Source organism: Bos javanicus, chromosome 1 (genome assembly GCF_032452875.1).
Source record: "Bos javanicus breed banteng chromosome 1, ARS-OSU_banteng_1.0, whole genome shotgun sequence".
Lineage (NCBI taxonomy): Eukaryota > Metazoa > Chordata > Mammalia > Artiodactyla > Bovidae > Bos > Bos javanicus.
In genome coordinates, this window is record NC_083868.1 from 99,907,240 (window position 1) to 99,926,112 (window position 18,873).

Consider the following 18,873-nt stretch of genomic DNA (forward strand, 5'->3'; position numbering starts at 1 on the left):
AAGAACACTTGGATATCTACAAAGTGTTATCATATGAGGTTTTCTGCTTCATCTACACTTAGAATTTTGTTTTCAGAAGTTCCAGGAGGGCCAACTCTGCAGTTGAATTTGCTCTAAAGCTGCTGGAAGTCTACCCTGCAGCACGTACCATATACTGAAATGTGATTAAAACAATATCGCTGTGTAGTTGATATTGAAGTGTCATAAAATACCATTGTAACTGGGGAATAAAGGATCTCTTCATTCACTTTCATTCCTTCAATCCTATGTGAACATGCTCGGTCAAACACTTTGCAAGTGAAGCATTTTAAAATGTTAAGAGAAGGTGGATGTTCCCATGAACAGCTAGCCCGTGGAAGCTTATCATCTTTGGCCGGTTTGTGAGTTACACAGGTTGCCTCTCTGCGACAATACAGAGTGCAGTAGGCATTACTCGCTTCTCTTTTCAAATCCCAAGAAGGACACCACCAGTACATACCACTCAGCTCTTGTCTTTTGCTCTCCTCTTGCTGTTGGCCCTCTGCTCACTAGGGAGCTCTTCTCATGGGGCTGCTGAGAACAGTGGTCTGGGTATGCACTGCTCCTTCTAAAACCAGCTTGGTCAGACTTAGCCTCACTGTTTGGACTTTTCTATGTTTTCTGCATGGAACAGTATGAATGCACTGCTCCTTCTAAAACCAGCTTGGTCAGACTTAGCCTCACTGTTTGGACTTTTCTGTGTTTTCTGCACGGAACAGTATGAAAAGACTTGTGTAGGGAAAGTTCTAGGATTGGAGAAAGCAATATTCAACAAAGAACATATAAAAAATAAACAAAACACACACAACAAAAGAACAGATGTAGGAAACAAAACTTAGAAGGAAAATTCGTTTGCCCTCCATAATAAACCAATAATATAGTAGTTATTATTACTATTTCAGTATTTGTAATATTCTAGGCAGTAGGTGCTTTTCATTCTTCAGAGCATAAATTCATTTATCAGACAAAAACTTTATTAACCCATTTTTTAGGTGAGGAACTTGTGGCATCAAATAAAGTTAAATAACTTGCCAAGGTTACACAGCTGGTAGGTGGTAGAACCAGGACTCAAACTGATGAAGTACAAAGCCTTTATTCTGAATGCTTTCTTACCACAAAATAAAAAAAAGATATAACAATAATCTCTATCAAACTTACTGAATGGTATTTTGTGAAGTTTCCAATTTCTAAAGTTTAGTAAAAACAGTAGTAATTACTATTCATTCATGTCTCCAAATATACAGAGAAAACTTACAAAGTGCCAGATTCCATGTAAGTTATTATGATAATGATTTCTTCTAATTGTTGTTGCTCATATTTTCTATCTAACTTTCTGGTAATTTCTATTCTCTGTCTTGGCTCCTGTAGGGAGTTATGATGGAGAAATTGTTCTGTGGAACAACAGCACAGAAAATGCTCACTATGTCCTTCACCCTGATTATCAGAGGCTGCTAAAATCAAAATCGGGTGAGTGCAAGTTTGAAACTAAAATAATGTGGCCTGGTTGTTTGTGCATGGGCCTGCTGCAGCTTGCTTCTGAATTATAGATGATTGGCTGTAAGCGCAAGGGATTAGTGATACCGTTGTCTTGTCAAAGTGACTAAAAAGAACCTTGAGATTTACTTGGCTTAGCAAATTCTCCATGGCTTGCTGTTCCTTTTCCTTATGCTACATCAGCGTTTCTGAATTACTGATGGTGGGGAACAGGACTCTCATTTTTATCTAGTTTATTTTTTGCCAATAAACCTCGCCAAATTGCCTTTGAGTGAACCTTGGGTACTCCTTGGTAGGAAAATGGGAACTCGTGTTCACTTGATAGGCTGCTCAGGCTTAGTCTAGAGCTTGTATTAAATATTATGCCACCTGGAAATCTTAAATTATTTCTTGCTTTAGAAACCTGTGTGGAGCATTAGATGGAATTATATTGTATTTTATGGAAGTTTAGCAGAGCAGATGAATATTTTATGCTTAAGCAAAATGTCTTGACAATTGCCTCTCACATTTTATTTTAGTTTCCTTAGATTCTAAAGGTTTTTCCTTAGACTAATTTATTTGGGTAATGAATATGTCACACCTCATGTCCCAGTGACGTTCTGTTGTATCAACTGGATAAACTCACAGAGACTGAATTAGATTAGGAAAGGACTGGTCATCAGATACGGTTTTGCGTGTGTGTGTGTGTGTGTGTGTGTGTGAAAACCTGAGGGAGTAATTTGTTAGGAGGAAGAAAACTAACAAGAAATTTGGAGTTTACTTGGCTGCAGGCATGAAACTCTGACTTGCTTTATGTTTTCAATACAAAGAGCTCATCATTAGGGTTCATTTGAATCCTCAAGGGAGAAAGTGGAATTCTGCCTCTTTGCCACACCGGCCCTCAGGGGAATAGTCTTGTTCTCACAGCAGACTTAATTGTGGCTGTGATTAAAAACACAGAGAGACAAATAGAAAAGAAAAGCAGATAATGTCAAATTTTTAAAAGACACAAGAAACATTGCTGTAGATTTCTGGCTTTGAATGTTTGAAGATACCTCTGTATACATTTTTCATAAGTATGTTCAGACTATTTATAGATTCTGAGATGAATATCCCCAGCTTTTATTAGTGTGACATGAAGATGGTATCATTAGATCATGGAAGTACCATTAAGGATATCCTTTTTAGGGTAACTGACTAACAAATAATATTGCTTAAAAATGATTTAAATACATAGTCATTACATCTCAAATTCATTAAATTATTTACAAGCTTAATATTAATGATTAATAAGTTGAAAGTGGCATGATATTAGGATCACATTTGTCTTGAACATATCAGTATCTCTAAGATGTTATCAGGGACTACAAAATGAAGTCCCTATTAATTCATATCAAGGGAAAACACAGTAAACTTATATGCAGTATGAGAAACAAAAATGGGATCAAACAGTCTGTGAAGTTGAGGTTGAGGAAGTGAACTGCAGGGGGCTCCATGGATGTTGACTGGAAGCCCATTGTAAGACTTGCTGGAGTCATCAGAGATTGTGATGGGGGTGGCCTGTTGTTTTTCTTAAGTGTTTGAAGAGCAGATGCTTCTATTCATTAAGTCACCTGGCTTGTCTCCATCTCAGATACAGGGCCTCAAAAGCTTCTTGGTGCTGGGAGGAGCCCCTCTACCCACCCCACCTATGACCAGGCTACCCTGGGAGCCTGTTCCTTTGAGATGGACACTGAATGCAATCATGCTGTTATGAAGCTTTGCTTCCTTGAAGCAAGAAAAAACATCACAGAGACAGGTAAAATATATATTTATATTTTGACTATAGACTGCTTTGATACATTGTAAAATGTTGGGACAGGGAACCATAAAGAAAGTTCAATCTAATTTGATCTAGGTCTTGTAGAGTTTGACTGCATCTAGCAAACAGTCAGGACCAGATTACAGAAGTCACAGGCCACGGCCAACAAGGTTAAGGCTCAGGAGGATGGGTCCAGGAGCAGAAGCTAGACCAGACTCTGCCAGAAATTTATACCATGTGGTATATATCAGGATCAGAGAGACAAAAACTCTAGGCAACAATCAGAAATGAAGAAAAGCTATGACAAACCAGACAGCATATTAAAAAGCAGAGATGTTACTTTGCTGACAAAGGTCTATATAGTAAAAACTATGGTTTTTCCATTCGTTATGTATAGATGTGAGAGTTGGACTATAAAGAGAGCTGAGTGCCAAAGAACTGATGCTTTTGAACTGTGGTGTTGGAGAAGACTCTTGAGAGTCTCTTGGACTGCAAGGAGATCAAACCAGTCCATCCTAAAGGAAATCAACCCTGACTATTCATTGGAAAGACTGATGTTGAAGCTGAAGCTCCAATACTTTGGCCACCTGATGCAAAGAACTGACTCCTTAGAAAAGACCCTGATCCTGGGAAAGATTAAAGGTGGGAGGAGAAGGGGATGACAGAGGATGAGATGGTTAGATGGCATCACTGACTCAATGGACATGATTGAGCAAACTCTGGGAGTTGGTGATGGACAGGGAAGCCTGGCGTGCTGCAGTCCATGGGACTGCAAAGAGTCAGACATGACTGAGTGACTAAACTGAACTGAAAACTAGCCATGGCATAGAGATTTGTTAGGTATAGGGCTCAGCATGGGCTTCCCTGGTGGCTGAGATGGTAAAGAATCCACCTGCAATTCAGGAGATCAGGGTTCGATCCCTAGGTTGAGAAGACCCCTGGAGAAGGGAATGGCTACTCACTCCATTATTCTTGCCTGGGAAATCCCATGGATAGAGAAGCCTGGTGGGCTCCAGTCCATAGGGTTGCAAAGGGTTGGACACGACTGAGCAACTAAGTACACAAGCACAGGGCACAGCATGAAATATGCTCCAAATGTATGAGCCAAAGCCTACATGGGGTACAAGAGTTGCATCTGAGATGAACACACTGGCACATGTTATCAACATGGGCTAGGAGAAAATAGTGAGAAACTCGGAGATTGGAAACTATAGTGAAATTTGAAATGGCTGCTGCTAATTGCTGATCCCAGGTCATGAGAACTGCCTGCTTTTTGTCTTAATATTTTTGGTGGGGGTTAGTAGGTAATGCTTTGGGTGTCTATACCAACTGTGCATTCTTTTCAGAATAAGTCTGGTTAGAGCTGCTTCTAAGATACATGCTAACATATGATTTACCACAGTTATTTGATATTATAATAGATGAAATAACTATTTGCTTAATTTCCTTTTTGTCTTCAGTGGTGATGTAAACATGGTATTGATGCAGCCTGCATCTTCCCAAAATAAAAATCTGCTTCTGAAAGCAATGCATATACTTTTCTTCTGAAAAAATAATTGTTTAATTTTAGAAGTATTTTTCCTTAATGTTAGAAATCTAGATCTATATGTATTATATGATTGAAAAAAGAAATAAACATATCTGAACCCTGTTTTCCATATTCACTTTCTCATATTCAATTTGAAGATAGAAAATCTGCATGATTTTCATGTAAAATTTTTTTGCATTAAAAATCAATAAAGGTGTATACCCTTATAGAGTTCTAGAATCATTGTGGAAAATTTAGAATAGACCTTGAAATGGTTAGAGTCTAAAACTTTCTATTTTCCAGAATGCATCTACACTCACAAAATGAACTGTTATCCTGAAATTGCTCTCATTTCCTCAACACTAATTCTTCTTAATGTTATCAGTATTCCCAAATTGTTTCCACTGAAGCGGCTACATACCATTATTTCTACCTTAAACAGATATCATTGTTAATAGGCAGCTCATTTGTGAAGCAAATTGGAAGTCATCTACAGATTTATCAAATAATAATAGGAACTTTGCCACAGAAGAATAATTTAGGTAAAGTACTTCTACATGCGTATAAAAATGGAAAATGAAAAGGTTAGTTCTAGGCCTATGAACCAAAAAAGTGTTCCATAAGGACTTGCAATGAATTCTTGATGAAAGATTAAAAAGCAAGCTCATAAGTAGATTTCTAAGCATATGGCTGCATAGAGAAACCCATAGCTGTGCTACTGTAACTATACATATATGCACAGCCAGCTCTGTGCATGAGGAATTTTACTACTTTGGTATATGTGTCCAATGGGTAGTTAAGAAAGATGGATTTTCTGTAATTGGAATATTATCATAATGTTGAAATTAATATTTTGTAAGTTTGTCTGAAGTAACAGATCAATTTTATCAAAATTTTGAAACCCAAATAATATCAAAATAATGAATGAAGGAGTGGTAACTAGATTTTATAGAACATCTTATGTATCCTACCTCACTTAATACTCAGCACAAACCAGTGAAGCTTTCATTGGGCTTTTCCCAGTGTATATTTGAGAGAATCAGAGTGCTGGGAATTGATCTCAGGGCTACTCCCCTGTCCAACATCCATATGCTTTCAACAAGGAAACTGAGGAGAAAGTTGTTTCTTGTGTTTGTAGTTTCCTAATTAGGTGTTCTCATATATTAGGGGGAGCCAACCTGGTATCATGTGGAGGATCTGGGTATGTCAGATTCTGGGATACATTTAAGAAGCAACTTTTGGCTGAATTTTTGGCTCATAGTGGAGTTGGTTCTATTATTATGTCTACTGATAAATCAAATCGATACCTCGCCACAGGAGATCTGGAGGGGTGGTTAAAAATCTGGAATATAGAGGTATGTTGAAAAAATTTTCACATTATCATTATAATTTTTGATTGTCTTTTGTTTCAGATAATTATGAATCAGGTCTTGTCTGTTTCTAGATAAAGGAAGAAACATTCAGTAGTCTAAAGAAAACTTATGTATTGATCAGAGACTTCTTTAATTTATGGAAAAAAACAGATTTTTCTCAATATTGAAAATCCTCTATTAATATAGTCAGGTCAGTCTCCCAATTTAGGAATGCAGTATTGTTAGTACGGTTCTACAGCATTGTTTGAGAATAAATAGTTAAGATACGCCTCTTTTTAAATGAGATAGTAAACATGATCTAAGTAGTGTACTGGCCTTTTATCTAACATTGTTGTCATCTGAATTTGGGATTTTTTGTGTCACTGATTACCTGCTCAATTTTCTAATAATACTATAAAATTGTATAATATGTGACTACCTATACATGATAAAGTTCATCCACTTTATCTAATAGCTGACTTTACTGCTTATATTTTTCCATCCTTCCATTCCCCGTCCTTCCTTTCTGTCTACTTCTCAAGTTAGTCAAATCAGTTAGAAACATTTTCTTGAATGTGAATACCATTTTTCTAACCTCTGTTATCATGAGCTCTTCTTTTGCATTTGTATCACAGATTGCTATTCCCAAATGCACCTTTGTTCAATTTCTGTATCAGACTTTTTTTTAAAAAGTGGTATATCACTGTAGTAATTTCATATTTGGACATTTTAGAATTCTGGCATGTCTTTTCATTCAGGAGTACTGTCTTAATTCCAGCAAGAACAAACTCACACAGGCCCCAGCTCTGATAAGATCGGTCCGGCCTCACGAAGACTGGATAAGCTCCTTAGAGATGTGTGAGGCGGGCGGCCGCTCGCTGGTTCTCTCTGCCTCTGCAGACTGCAGCATTTGTGCGACTGATGTCTGTGGTGTTCCTGTCCAGATCTTTGGTCAGGTAGAAATATTGCTTCTTTACTATTCTAATATTTACTTGACATTTAGTATGAACTTGGCTTGGTTCCCATTTGAATCCCATCATCTAGTAAAGTTCATTAGTCATGAAAGAACTGACTTCCATTTCTGCAACTATAGCTCCAGGCATCCCTTATTAACCATGGCAGTTCCATCAAGTAGAGGACACTGGAGACATGGAAAGATGGGGGACCTAAGCAGCTTAAAATATGTAAGGATTTCTGAGCAAAATTTCTCCTCCAAAATAAGTGGATCTCTTCAGTTTCAAAATTCAGTAGAAATACAGTGTGGATAATTGTACTGCATTATTATAAAATAGATGATTGTGACAGTCCGATAATAATCAGGCAGTAATCAAATACTGAAATAAAAAAAAAAAACAACAAATCTTTTGTGTTCATTGTCTGATTTATTCCTGCCAAAATTGCATTCATTAATGTTTTCTGATTTTTCCTGTTCTAAGGTCTCTAAGGGCGTGCTGTGTTGCTTCAGGTGTGTCTGACTCTTTGTGACTCCATGGACTGTAGCCCGCCAGTCTCCTCTGTCCGTGGAATTCTCCAGGCAAAAATACTGGAGTGGGTTGTCCTGCCCTGCTCCAGGGGATCTTCTTGACCCAGGGATTGAACCCTCATCTCTTACGTCTCCTGCATTGGCAGGCGGGTGCTCTACCACTACTGCCACGTGGAAGCCCTACGTGAATTATTTCATGTAATCTTTGTAACTGCCTGTCCTCGGGAGGAATGCTCATTGCTCCCATTTTACATATGAGGAAACAGAGGCACAGAGAGTTTAAATCAATTGCTGAGGTCACAGACACTAATACGTGGTATAGTTTGGCTTTGAATTCAAGCTGTCATTTCACAGCTCATGTTTTTAACTTCTTCCTCCCGTGAAACTAAGCTCTGATTTATATGAGCCTACCAAAAACTGGAACCAGAGGTCTTGGAAGAAAGAAAATATTTATTCTCACATTTCTTTTTTCCATTTGTTTTCACGGGAACTCGGTTCCTAGTCCCTTTTTTTGGGTGACAATGTAGCAGTTTGTTGTATTTCAACCAGTACTGTTCAGACATGGTGGTATGAGCTCACCCTGGAACTTCAGCTTCTGTCTGGCTGGTTGACTTAGTCCTAGTCAGCAGCCTTGGATGCCGCTCTCATGCCCTGAGTATGGCGGTTCCCTTCATGCTGGAAGACAAAGTTTGTTGTTGTTCCTTTTGTGGAGTCAGCTTGAGGATGTCAAGCTGTGCTGCCCCAGTTCCGTACAGCCCCTGAAGACATGGAGGGTGGTGGTAAATCAGAAAATGATGGTAAATTGGTGGGTGGATTGGCTGGGAAATGTGGGAGTTGCCACGTGACAGCCAAGAGCTGTATAGCCTTTTCTGCTCTGTAAATAAGGCAAGTGCTAGACTTTTCTTAGCAAAAAGAGTGTGTGAGTGGGAACGCAAATGGGTGAGTGGGCAGTTCTGGTGAGAGAGACAGCGTGGGGTATGGCTGGCATTCTGAACATGAAAGGAGTTGAAAAGCTGTCTGGCAGCTCTAGAAGTTACTGCAGTCCTGACATTGCTACAAGGCCATGCCACACGGGCTCTGGTAAAAGGAGGTGCAAAGAAACAAAGAGTCATCTGGCAGGTGGTGTCTGGAGTATAAGTACCTTTTGTGTGTGTGTGTGTGTGTGTGTGTGTGTGTGTTAGATGCTCAGTTTTTTCTGACTCTCTGGATCCCATGGACCTTAGATGATGCTACAGCAAGAAATAGGACTGTTCTAGGTATGGGTGCCACAAAAACTGTGTCCAGAAAGCACAATCTTTGTGGAAATTTTAGGATTAAGAAATATATGCTAGTAAAACTGTTCATTTGTATGCCTTTGGTCGTTTTCCTTAGTTGTTTTGTAAAGTCTTTTGTATTTTGAAGGACTTTAGCCTCAAAAAGCCTCCGTGAAAATAGTTTGGTTTTATCCCTTCTGTTCAACATAGGAAAAGAGCCACTAGAGCCTGGGTAGTTTTAGAAAGTAAAGGCTGGCAAAGCAGAGGACAGCTGGCTTTTCTAGTCCCTTCTGCCTGAGCTTTAATTTTTTTTTTTTTTTTGAGAGCTCACTTTTATTAAGCTCTTGGATATGGTGCTGCTAGTTTCAAGGGCCAGAGGAGGCAGTGGGAGGGGAGGGACATAAAAAGGAGGGGAGGAAGAAAAAGGAAATTAGTAGATAACCGGAAAAAAGCAACAGTGAATGTTCTTCTCATGGTTTGAGCAGAGGCATGCTTTCACACAAAGATATGGTAGGCAGATGGAAATACTTAGAGAAGAAGAGACTCCATGTGTAAATATGACTAGGGTCAGAACAATTTTTTCCTGATCCACCTTGATTTGTATAGCATAGTGACCTTTGATCTATATTTGAATGTTGCATTTGTCTTTTAGTTGAATTAATTTTGGTCTAGTAGTTATAAAAACAAAAGGAAAGGCAATCATGTATTTTAATTTCCTTCATTAAGGCTTCATCTTCCGATTGCATTCAATTTGATTAACGTATTCAAAATTTCATGTAATTGTGGTCCAGGATATTTCATAAAAGAAGTTTTTTTTTTCCTTAACAACTGTGAATCAGTTTTACAACATGGCTATTCATCTGAGGTTGGTTTTCAAGTTAGATTTTTAAACGTAAGTAGCGCGCTATGTCTATTTCTAGAGTTGGAGAGATGGAGTGGGGATGTTTATCTGTGGAGATACATTTATCCCAGGAAACTGTCAGACGATTGTGGTATAAAAAGAAGTGAGATGGTTTGTGTGCTTCTTCAGTGTCCATCACAGCACTGACCACTGTTGTGCTCTGCAGAACTTGTGTTCTGGTGCCTGCTCCTCAGCTGATGCTTCTGATACTCAGTGACTTTGATTGAGCTTATTTACCCAGTGTTTAAAATTTAAGTTTCCCATGTTTGAACATGAGTTTTCATATAAGATCCGTATTTCTTACTTCTCTCGGAAAAGAACATATGTCATTCCCTGAGAGTTGCTATGGCTCCCTTAATGGAAAATGGGCTTACTCTAAGTCAGTGTAGTCCCATCTTTCTTTCCCTTTTGTTTATGAACACTGAGGCTGAATTTAATTTACTATTTATCATCCTATATGAGAACTGATCATTCATTGACACTATATTCCTGGGCCCTGGAGGCATTCTACTCTGTAAATCCTTCTGACAAAGGTTGATCAGTTGCAGGTGAGATATGCTGGGGATCCCTAATGTTCTCTCATCATACAGGCTGTGTTCCCTGAGGCATTCCTGTGGATGCAGTGTGAACTGGTAGAAGACAAATTATAACTTCAGAAAATTTCTGTTTGCTTCTTATGATGCATCCCTTTCTAATGTTATTAAACTTACATGTGTATGGTCCATCTCCCTTTTAAGACTATAAGCTCCTTGAGAACAAGAGCCATATCTCCTTCATTTTTGATGTCCTGAGGATTTCAATAAAGAATCTAGCACATTTAGTCACTTCACTCCTGTCCCAGTCTTTGCTACCCCATAGACTTTAGTCCACCAGTCTCCTCTGTCCATGGGATTCTCTAGACAAGAAGATGAGTGGTTGCTATGACTTCCTCCAGAGGATCTTTCCGACCCAGGGATCAAACCTGCATCTCTTATGTCTCCTGTATTAGTAGGCAGGTTCTTTACCATTAGCTCCAAGTGGGAAGCCCAAATGTTCAAGGAAAGTACAGTTTATAAAAATAAATCTCTCTCTCTCTCTTTTTTTTTTTAGGAAAAGCATTGGCAACTTGAAAACTGTTCTTCTGTTCCTAAAAGAGACACTAATTTAATGGGAAATAAGATTCAAGAGAAAAGCATAAAGGAAATTCGTTTATTTTCTAAGGAGGAATCATGTTTAGACCCATCAAAACATTCGCTACTTGATAAGAAAACATACAGGTTAGTACATCTTACCTGTAAAGGGTAAAATTGGCCCCCAGTTCCTTCTATGCTCTGTGGAATGTCTAATGACTACCTCAAGATTTTGCTCACATTGTGATCATTGGTAGATGTGTGTGTGTGTGTGTGTGGCAGGGGGAGAGCTTATATTCTCAGGCTGATATCTGATTCTTACTTCTTGTCTCTTTGTAATGATTGATTTCTATCCTGTCTTCTAGTCTTCTGTGTCTATTCCATCATCAACCTAATTTTGGAAATTAACCCTTTTCTTCAAAAGCAATATAGGTGTGTATGTGTGTATGTACGTGTCTATCTAGCTAGCTACCTCTCTTAGAACGTATGTCAGATTTTACTTCTGGTTTTGGTAAGGCACACAGAGATTTGTGGGCTTCCCAGGTGTTTCAGTGGTAAAGAATCTGGCTTTCAATGCAAGAGCTGCAGGAGACGAAGGTTCAATCCCTAGGTCGGGAAGATCCCTGGAGTAGAAAATGGCAACCCAGTCCAGTATGCTTGTCTAGAGAATCCCATGGACACAGGAGCCTAGCAGGCTACAGTCTATAGATTCACAAAAAGTTGGACATGACTGAGCATGCCTGCACTCACAGAGGTTTATGTGACAGAAGTTCAAAGAGCTTAACTTTGAATATTGAACATTATTCTCATTCTTTGACTTCTAGTCTTTCCTTCCTGTTGTTCAGCCATTTCATCTCTTCTGCCACTCAGATGGATCCCATTCTTACATTCCTCTAACTCTCTAACGCCAGGCAGTTTTAATTGTTTTTTTTTTTGGTTTGTTTGTTTTCTATATTCTTCATAACTCATGGTCTTGTAATTTCATCTTTTGTATTAAACATTTTTTTTAGAAAACAATTTTATTCATTGTATTTTCTTTGATACAGTTGGCATTTCTATTATCACACGCCTATATTACTTTTTTAAGCTCTATAGAAAAATTGCATAGAAAGTAGAGAGTTCATACATACTCTGCCCTCTGCCCATACAGTGTCAAATGTTAGTGTGGTACATTTGTTACAATCCATGAACCAATATTGATACTTTATTATTAACTAAAGTCCATAGTTTACATTTAGAGGGTAAAGTTGAGCATTCTCTGATGACACTACCCAGAGACCTCTGCCTTGCACTTTTCTAAATTAATGCACTCTTTGACTAAACTCTTGGGGCTCAGACCCGCCAGTTGGGGTTTTTCTGTTCCAGTCTCCTCACACTGGCAGCCTTGCCTCTTGCATAACTTCCCTTGGGTTAACTTCTGCTTGGCCAATAGGAAACCCACACATCCTTGCCACCCCAGCTACTCAACAGTCACTCCTTCTCCTCCTGCTCGCTGGTGCAGTTTCAGTCATAGTAGACTTTTTCAGATATTAATTCACTGGTTCACTGTGTCCCTCTAAGGGTTATCCTGGGCAGCATATGTTTAGCTTTTTGCATGGCTTATGTGAACGGAAGCTAAAACTGAGAGGAAGAGTCCTTCCTCTTCCATGAGGGTGGGACTCAGTCCTTACCTGTGACTCTCTCCAGTGCAAATCTCTCTTAGAATTTCTGCATCCTTAGTCTTTTTTTGTCCTAGAGTGGTGGTTGATCTGAGCATCACAAGATCAGTTTTGGAGCCACCTTCTTGACAAAGGGAGCAAGCACAAGGAATTGATCTAGCACCTCAGTTTGAAATGTGGGAATGCTGTCTACCTCCTAATTAATTAATTATTTTGCTTTCAGACTTTTTGGACCTCTGTTGATAAGGAGGTAGGGGAAAAAAAAATTCCCTTTTAAACATCCTGTTACACTAAATTACCCTTTGGTATTTGTTCTTCCATTTCCTTGAATTATGGCTTGCTAAAATATCAAGTGGCATTTTGCTTTCAGGCAGAAGAATCTTTCAGTTTAGAAATATAGCATGACTGATCCTGTACAAGAATAGAACACTGAGAATGGAAAACTTGGGGTATGGTAAAATGCCCCCACCCAGCCGCCCAACTTAATCAGGAAATAAAGTTACCCCAGGATAACACCGATTGATCATTATTTCTCTTTCTGTGACACTTCCAGAAGACTGAATCCAAATGTCCACAGATTCTTATTTATTTCAGCCAAATACTAATTTCCCATTCCTTATGACAATCTCAGTCATTTAACTTTAATCAACCTTTCCTTAGAGTTCAAAATTGGCCTTTTGAACTCTTTACTTCTTTTTGGACTTCTGTCTCATCTTATTTCCTTTCCTGTTGTCCCATGACACTTGTCTTCTGAAAATTAGTGCTGATGTGTAGATACTTAAATTCACAGATTTCTCTTAAAACTAGAGCTTTGCATCTGCTAGATTAGATAAGACTACAGCAGAGTGATCTTCTTACCTTTGTTATATATTTCTGTGGGCCTTGGGAGAGGTTTCTGGCAGTAAAAATCAAAGTTATCCCTGTTTACTACATCTTTTCAAGTGACAATATAGCCCAAAATATCTGTGGTCTTTAAAATTTCTGCCTTTAATTCAAATGGGTAGTTGGCATAATTTTAAAAATTTGTAGTAAAGAGATAGTACAGAATAATGTAATTTTGAAATTTTTGAACTAATGGGAAGAAAAAAATTAAAAACATATCCTTAGAATTGACTTGGCAGGTACAGCCCTGACTTCTCCCAGAAATATGTTCATGAATCCTATGGAGAAAACCTAAAAATGCAATACAGCTGTCAGATGTAAAGTATCTTTTGTGCTCTTCATCCAGTATTGAAGAGATTATAGATTACCATTTACCTAAGAAAATATTATTCTGAAGAATGTGCCCTATTCCTAATCAGATCAGGAAATCCAAGGAGAAATCATGCCAGTTCTCATCTATATGCAAAAGTATGAATGAAAAGTAAATACATGAAAGAATTTAGAGAGACTAAAAGGGGAAAAGCACATTTGGTGAATGTATGCAGGTGGGGAAATGTTTAAATGGAGAGGGAGGAAAAATAAGAAAGATAGAGATACAAAAAGAAAAAGCCAATAGGAAATAGAAGAAGCAGGAATAATGAAGGAAAAAATTAAATCATGTAAAGCCATGTTCTCACCTTAACTCCTAAGAGTCTCTTTCCAGGATAAAATCTTTGCATTTATTATGTTCTGTCTTATACATAAACATCAGGTTTCCATAGACTTAAGATATTTTATGATATAATGTGTGAGAAGAAGGTAGGTGGTAAAATGTCATCTTCAATTTAAACCTGAGGAGATGAATGAAGATGAATATGGAGTTTAAGAGAGAATAGGAAGTTCTAATGCTTAGTTAACAATTGACCCAAAGAAATAGATTTTTCCCTTCTGTAGTTTCTACAAACGTCATATTACCATCAGAAAATGGGAAAAAAATAAAATGACTAAAAAGATAAAATAGAGAGAGAAAACCACAGTGTACATGCATTTTTCTTAATGTATGGCAATATTTGGTTTCTGGACTCACACAAAAGTATTCTAATCTAGATTAATTACAGATAAAATGAATAATTTAGGCAATATAACCTTAGAATATTTCTTTATTATGAAAATAATACATGTCCATTAGGAGAAAAATTGGACATACAAATAAGCAAGATGAAAAAGATGAAAAGAAATCATTAACAGCAAAACCACCACTAACACTTAGGCATTTCACTCTTCAGGTCTTGTTCTGAGCATGCTAATGCAGCTAAAGAAATATGCACTTTATAAAAGTGAGGATGTAGTACACATAGTTTGTAACCTGTTTTACAACCTAAAAAACATACAGGTAGTACATTTCCATGTTATTTAATATGAGTGCCCCCAGATGTCAATATTCATGACAATTCCTTAGGAATTATCATGTAGCTTTCTAAACATTCTCTTCTTTTAAATATTTAAACTGTTTACAAGTTTTAACTGGGAACATTTCTTTAAATACCTTCATGCATACGTGTTGGAATACCTGACCACATTCATCATTAGAATAAATTATTTGAAACGGAGACATTGAGTCAAAGTTTTAAAGGTCTCTGAGTCTTGCTAAATTGCTGTCCCAATGATGTGTGGGCTCTACCACCAGCAGGAAAGGGAAATGACTGTGTCTGAACGAACACTGCATGTTGTCATTGTCTTAAAATTGTTGCTCTGATAGACTGTCAGTGTTTTAAGTTGGACTTTTAAATTATTTGTGAGAATAAACATTTTTCACATGTTTATTAATCTTTAATAATTCAGTAACAAACTTGAAAGAGGTATCTGATGTCTGGTAGACTAATTCCCAATCCAGCCGTAAGAGAAGCATATTCCAGCCGTATCTTGAATAAATCCCATAGGCTACACTCACCATCGTACAGATAGCCTTCTCTGTTATTGAACCACTCTTCATTATAGAATGACTCTATTGGTAAGTCAGACCTATCCATCTGAACACACTCTAATCCATCTTTATTCTTATGCTAGGGCAACAAAGAGCACTCTGTCTTTGGAGTGCTCCAGAGCACTCCGTCTGCTATGATCTGACATATTTTTTTTTTGGCTACCATTAAAAAAATATTTATGGTGAAAGGATTATTTATTAGAAGCCAGGGTAAAAGAATTAGTTGAGAAATGAAATGTAAATTTCCATTAATTTCTCAGTAAATGTGTATAAAACAAGGCACATTTACTGATTCTTAAACATATGAGATGATTAGGTTCTAGAGTCCATATTATTATTAGAAGGGAATTTATGCTTAGTATTATTTATATGATGTTGATTTTCTAATTATTCTGCCAGTAGAGCTTATATGAGAAAATAGGAGTAATTGTAAATATAAAAAATTTTAATATAAGATTAAAAAAAAGAATATTAGAACTGACTGCATACACATGTGCTTAGTGTATGACTCTGTGTGACTTTATGGACTGTAGCCCACCAGACTCCTCTGTCCATGAGATTTTCCATGCAAGAATACCAGAGTGGGTTGCCATGCCCTCCTCCAGGGTATGTTCCCAATCCAGGTATCAAATTCTCATCTCCTGCATTGGCAGGCAGGTTCTTTACTGGTGAGTCATTGGAGAAGCCCCAGAATTGGCTTTTGGGAATATTGGAACACCTAATTTGAGTGGTAAATATTGTATTATTCTGTCCTAAAGTGATAGTAGTCAATACTTACTGAGCTTTTACCATATTCTAGGCATTGTTCTAAGGTTTTTATGGTTTAGCTCATTTAATTGTCACTATAATCCTTGGTCATGTTTGGGCATGAGAGCTGGAGCCTAAAGAAAGCTGAGCTCTGAAGAATTGATGTTTTTGAACTGTGGTGCTGGAAAAGACTCTTGAGAGTCTCTTGGACTGCAAGAAGATCCAACCAGTCAATCCTAAAGGAAATCAACCCTGAATATTCATTGGGAGTACTGATACTGAAGCTGAAGCTCCAATACTTTGGCCACCTGATGCTAAGAGCTGACTCATTGGAAAAGACCCTGATGCTGGGAAAGATTGAAGGCAGGAGGAGAAGAGGACACAAGAGGATGATATGGTTAGATGGCATCACCAACTTGATGGACATGAGTTTGAGCAAGCTCTGGGAGTTGGTGATGTGGAGGGAATCCTGGTGTGCTGCAGTCCATGGGGTTGCAAAGAGTCGGACATGACTGAGCAACTAACTGAACAGAACTCAACTGATAATCCTTGGTGGTATCCACAGTTGTAATCTCCATTTCATGACTAGGAAAGCAAGACAGAAAAAAGTTAAGTGACTTACACAACCCATAAGAGGTGAGCCAGGGACCTCAAAGCAGGCTCCAGAGTCAATACGCTTTGCTGCTGCTCTATTCTGCCTGTGCAACAATCAACATGTGGCAGTATTGAAATTTTGTTGGTCTCTGAGTCAAGTGATCAAACGTTTTGTTAAGCATCTGCTATTGGTAAGCAACTCCTCTAGGCACCTTCACTTCCTTTAATGCCCAATAGGGCACTTGGGAACTTGACAGTCATCATTCCTCCCTTGTACATCCAGCACTGAGAGATGGGAAATATGGTCTTCCCTTCTCATAGAATTGATGGCAAGTATGCCAGAGTCCATAGTAGGCCCCCATCTTGCATCACCCCATAAGACATTTTTGCAAAAGTTTTAAACTCTATGCTCTTTATTAGCTTCCCAGGTAGAGAACCCCCAAGCTAGTGATAAAGAACAAACACCCCCCGCCCCAGCCTGCCCCAGCCAATGCAGGAGATCCAAGAGATGTGGGTTCAATTCCTGGTTCAGGACGATCCCCTGGAGAAGGAAATGGCAACCCACTCCAGTATTCTTGCCTGGAGAAACCCACGGACAGAGAAGCCTGGCAGGTTACAGTCCATAGGGTTGCAAAGAGTTGAACACGACTGAAGAGACTTAGCACATGCACACATTTTCTTTATTTTGCTTCTGAGGTGGCATAGTGGTAGAGAATTTGCCTACCAATGCAGGTGAGGTGAGTTCAAACCCTGGGTCACGAAGATCCCCTGGAGGAGGAAATGGAAACCCATTCCAATATTCTTGCCTGGAGAATTCCATGGACAGAGGAGCTTATAGCCCTGACAGGCTACAATCCATAGGGTTGCAAAGAGTCAGACATGACTGAGCATGCACACATGCATGCTGTTTATTACATCCTTTAGTTTCTTTGTATTTGTCCACCAGGAATACTGGAAACTTGGGAGTATTCACCTCTTTCCAGTTCCCTGTACATTTTCATAGTCACCGTTTTCCCAGGAGTCAAATGTCTTTGGAAATGAAGCAATAGATTGGCCTTTGTGGTTTGGGGAAAAATTTCCATCTACCCTCAGTCTTTTGGATGGCAAAGATTTCCTTTAAAAAAGTTATTATTCTAAATAATTTATGTAGATACTCCCCCCAGTCAAGGAGGTAGAACTTAACTTTCCTCTTCATCTGCCTTCAGGGAGTATTGTGTAGACATTTAGGGAAAAAGTAACTTTGCTGAGACCTGGCAAGCAACCTTGGCCAGTTGATAAAGTTTACATCAAACAGTGGTAAGTCAGGTCAATAGCAGGTGCCCTTGATAAATTGTGGGCTTCCCCGTGGCTTAGTTGGTAAAGAATCTGCCTGCAATGTGGGAGACCTGTGGTTCAATCCCTGGGTTGGGAAGATCCCTTGGAGAAGGGAAAGGCTGCTCACTCTAGTATTCTGGCCTGGAGAGTCTGACATGACTGAGCGACTTTCACTTTCACTTTGATAAGTGGTAATGAACATAACACTTCACCTCTCTTATCTTTCTTCCAACAACTCATAATCCCCATCTAAGCATTAGAAAAGCATCAGTTCAGTTCAGTTCAGTTGCTCAGTCGTGTCTGACTCTTTGCGACCCCATGAATTGCAGCTCACCAGGCCTCCCTGTTGATCACCAACTCCCGGAGTTCACTCAGATTCACGTCCATCAAGTCAGTGATGCCATCCAGCCATCTCCTCTGTCATCCCCTTCTCCTCCTGCCCCCAATCCCTCCCAGCATCAGAGTCTTTTCCAATGAGTCAACTCTTCCCATGAGCTGGCCAAAGTACTGGAGTTTCAGCTTTAGCATCATTCCTTCCAAAGAAATCCCAGGGCTGATCTCCTTCAGAATGAACTGGTTGGATCTCCTTGCAGTCCAAGGGACTCTCAAGAGTCTTCTCCAGCACCACAGTTCAAAAGCATCAATTCTTTGGTGCTCAGCCTTCTTCACAGTCCAACTCTCACATCCATACATGACCACAGGAAAAACCACAGCCTTGACTAGATGGACCTTTGTTGGCAAAGTAATGTCTCTGCTTTTGAATATGCTATCTAGGTGGACATAACTTTCCTTCCAAG

General features: G+C 38.8%; 1 protein-coding gene across 2 annotated transcripts in view; it reads left to right on the forward strand.

Moving 5' to 3' along the window:
- Nucleotides 1-18,873, forward strand: part of WDR49 (WD repeat domain 49) — a 169,329-nt gene that overhangs the window by 116,828 nt on the left and 33,628 nt on the right. For both annotated transcript variants that reach the window (XM_061416711.1, XM_061416703.1), the window contains exons 12-16: nucleotides 1,387-1,485; nucleotides 3,125-3,289; nucleotides 5,988-6,175; nucleotides 6,931-7,128; nucleotides 10,899-11,065. In XM_061416711.1, coding sequence (XP_061272695.1) covers nucleotides 1,387-1,485; nucleotides 3,125-3,289; nucleotides 5,988-6,175; nucleotides 6,931-7,128; nucleotides 10,899-11,065 — 817 coding nt within the window. The remainder of the gene's footprint in view (nucleotides 1-1,386; nucleotides 1,486-3,124; nucleotides 3,290-5,987; nucleotides 6,176-6,930; nucleotides 7,129-10,898; nucleotides 11,066-18,873) is intronic.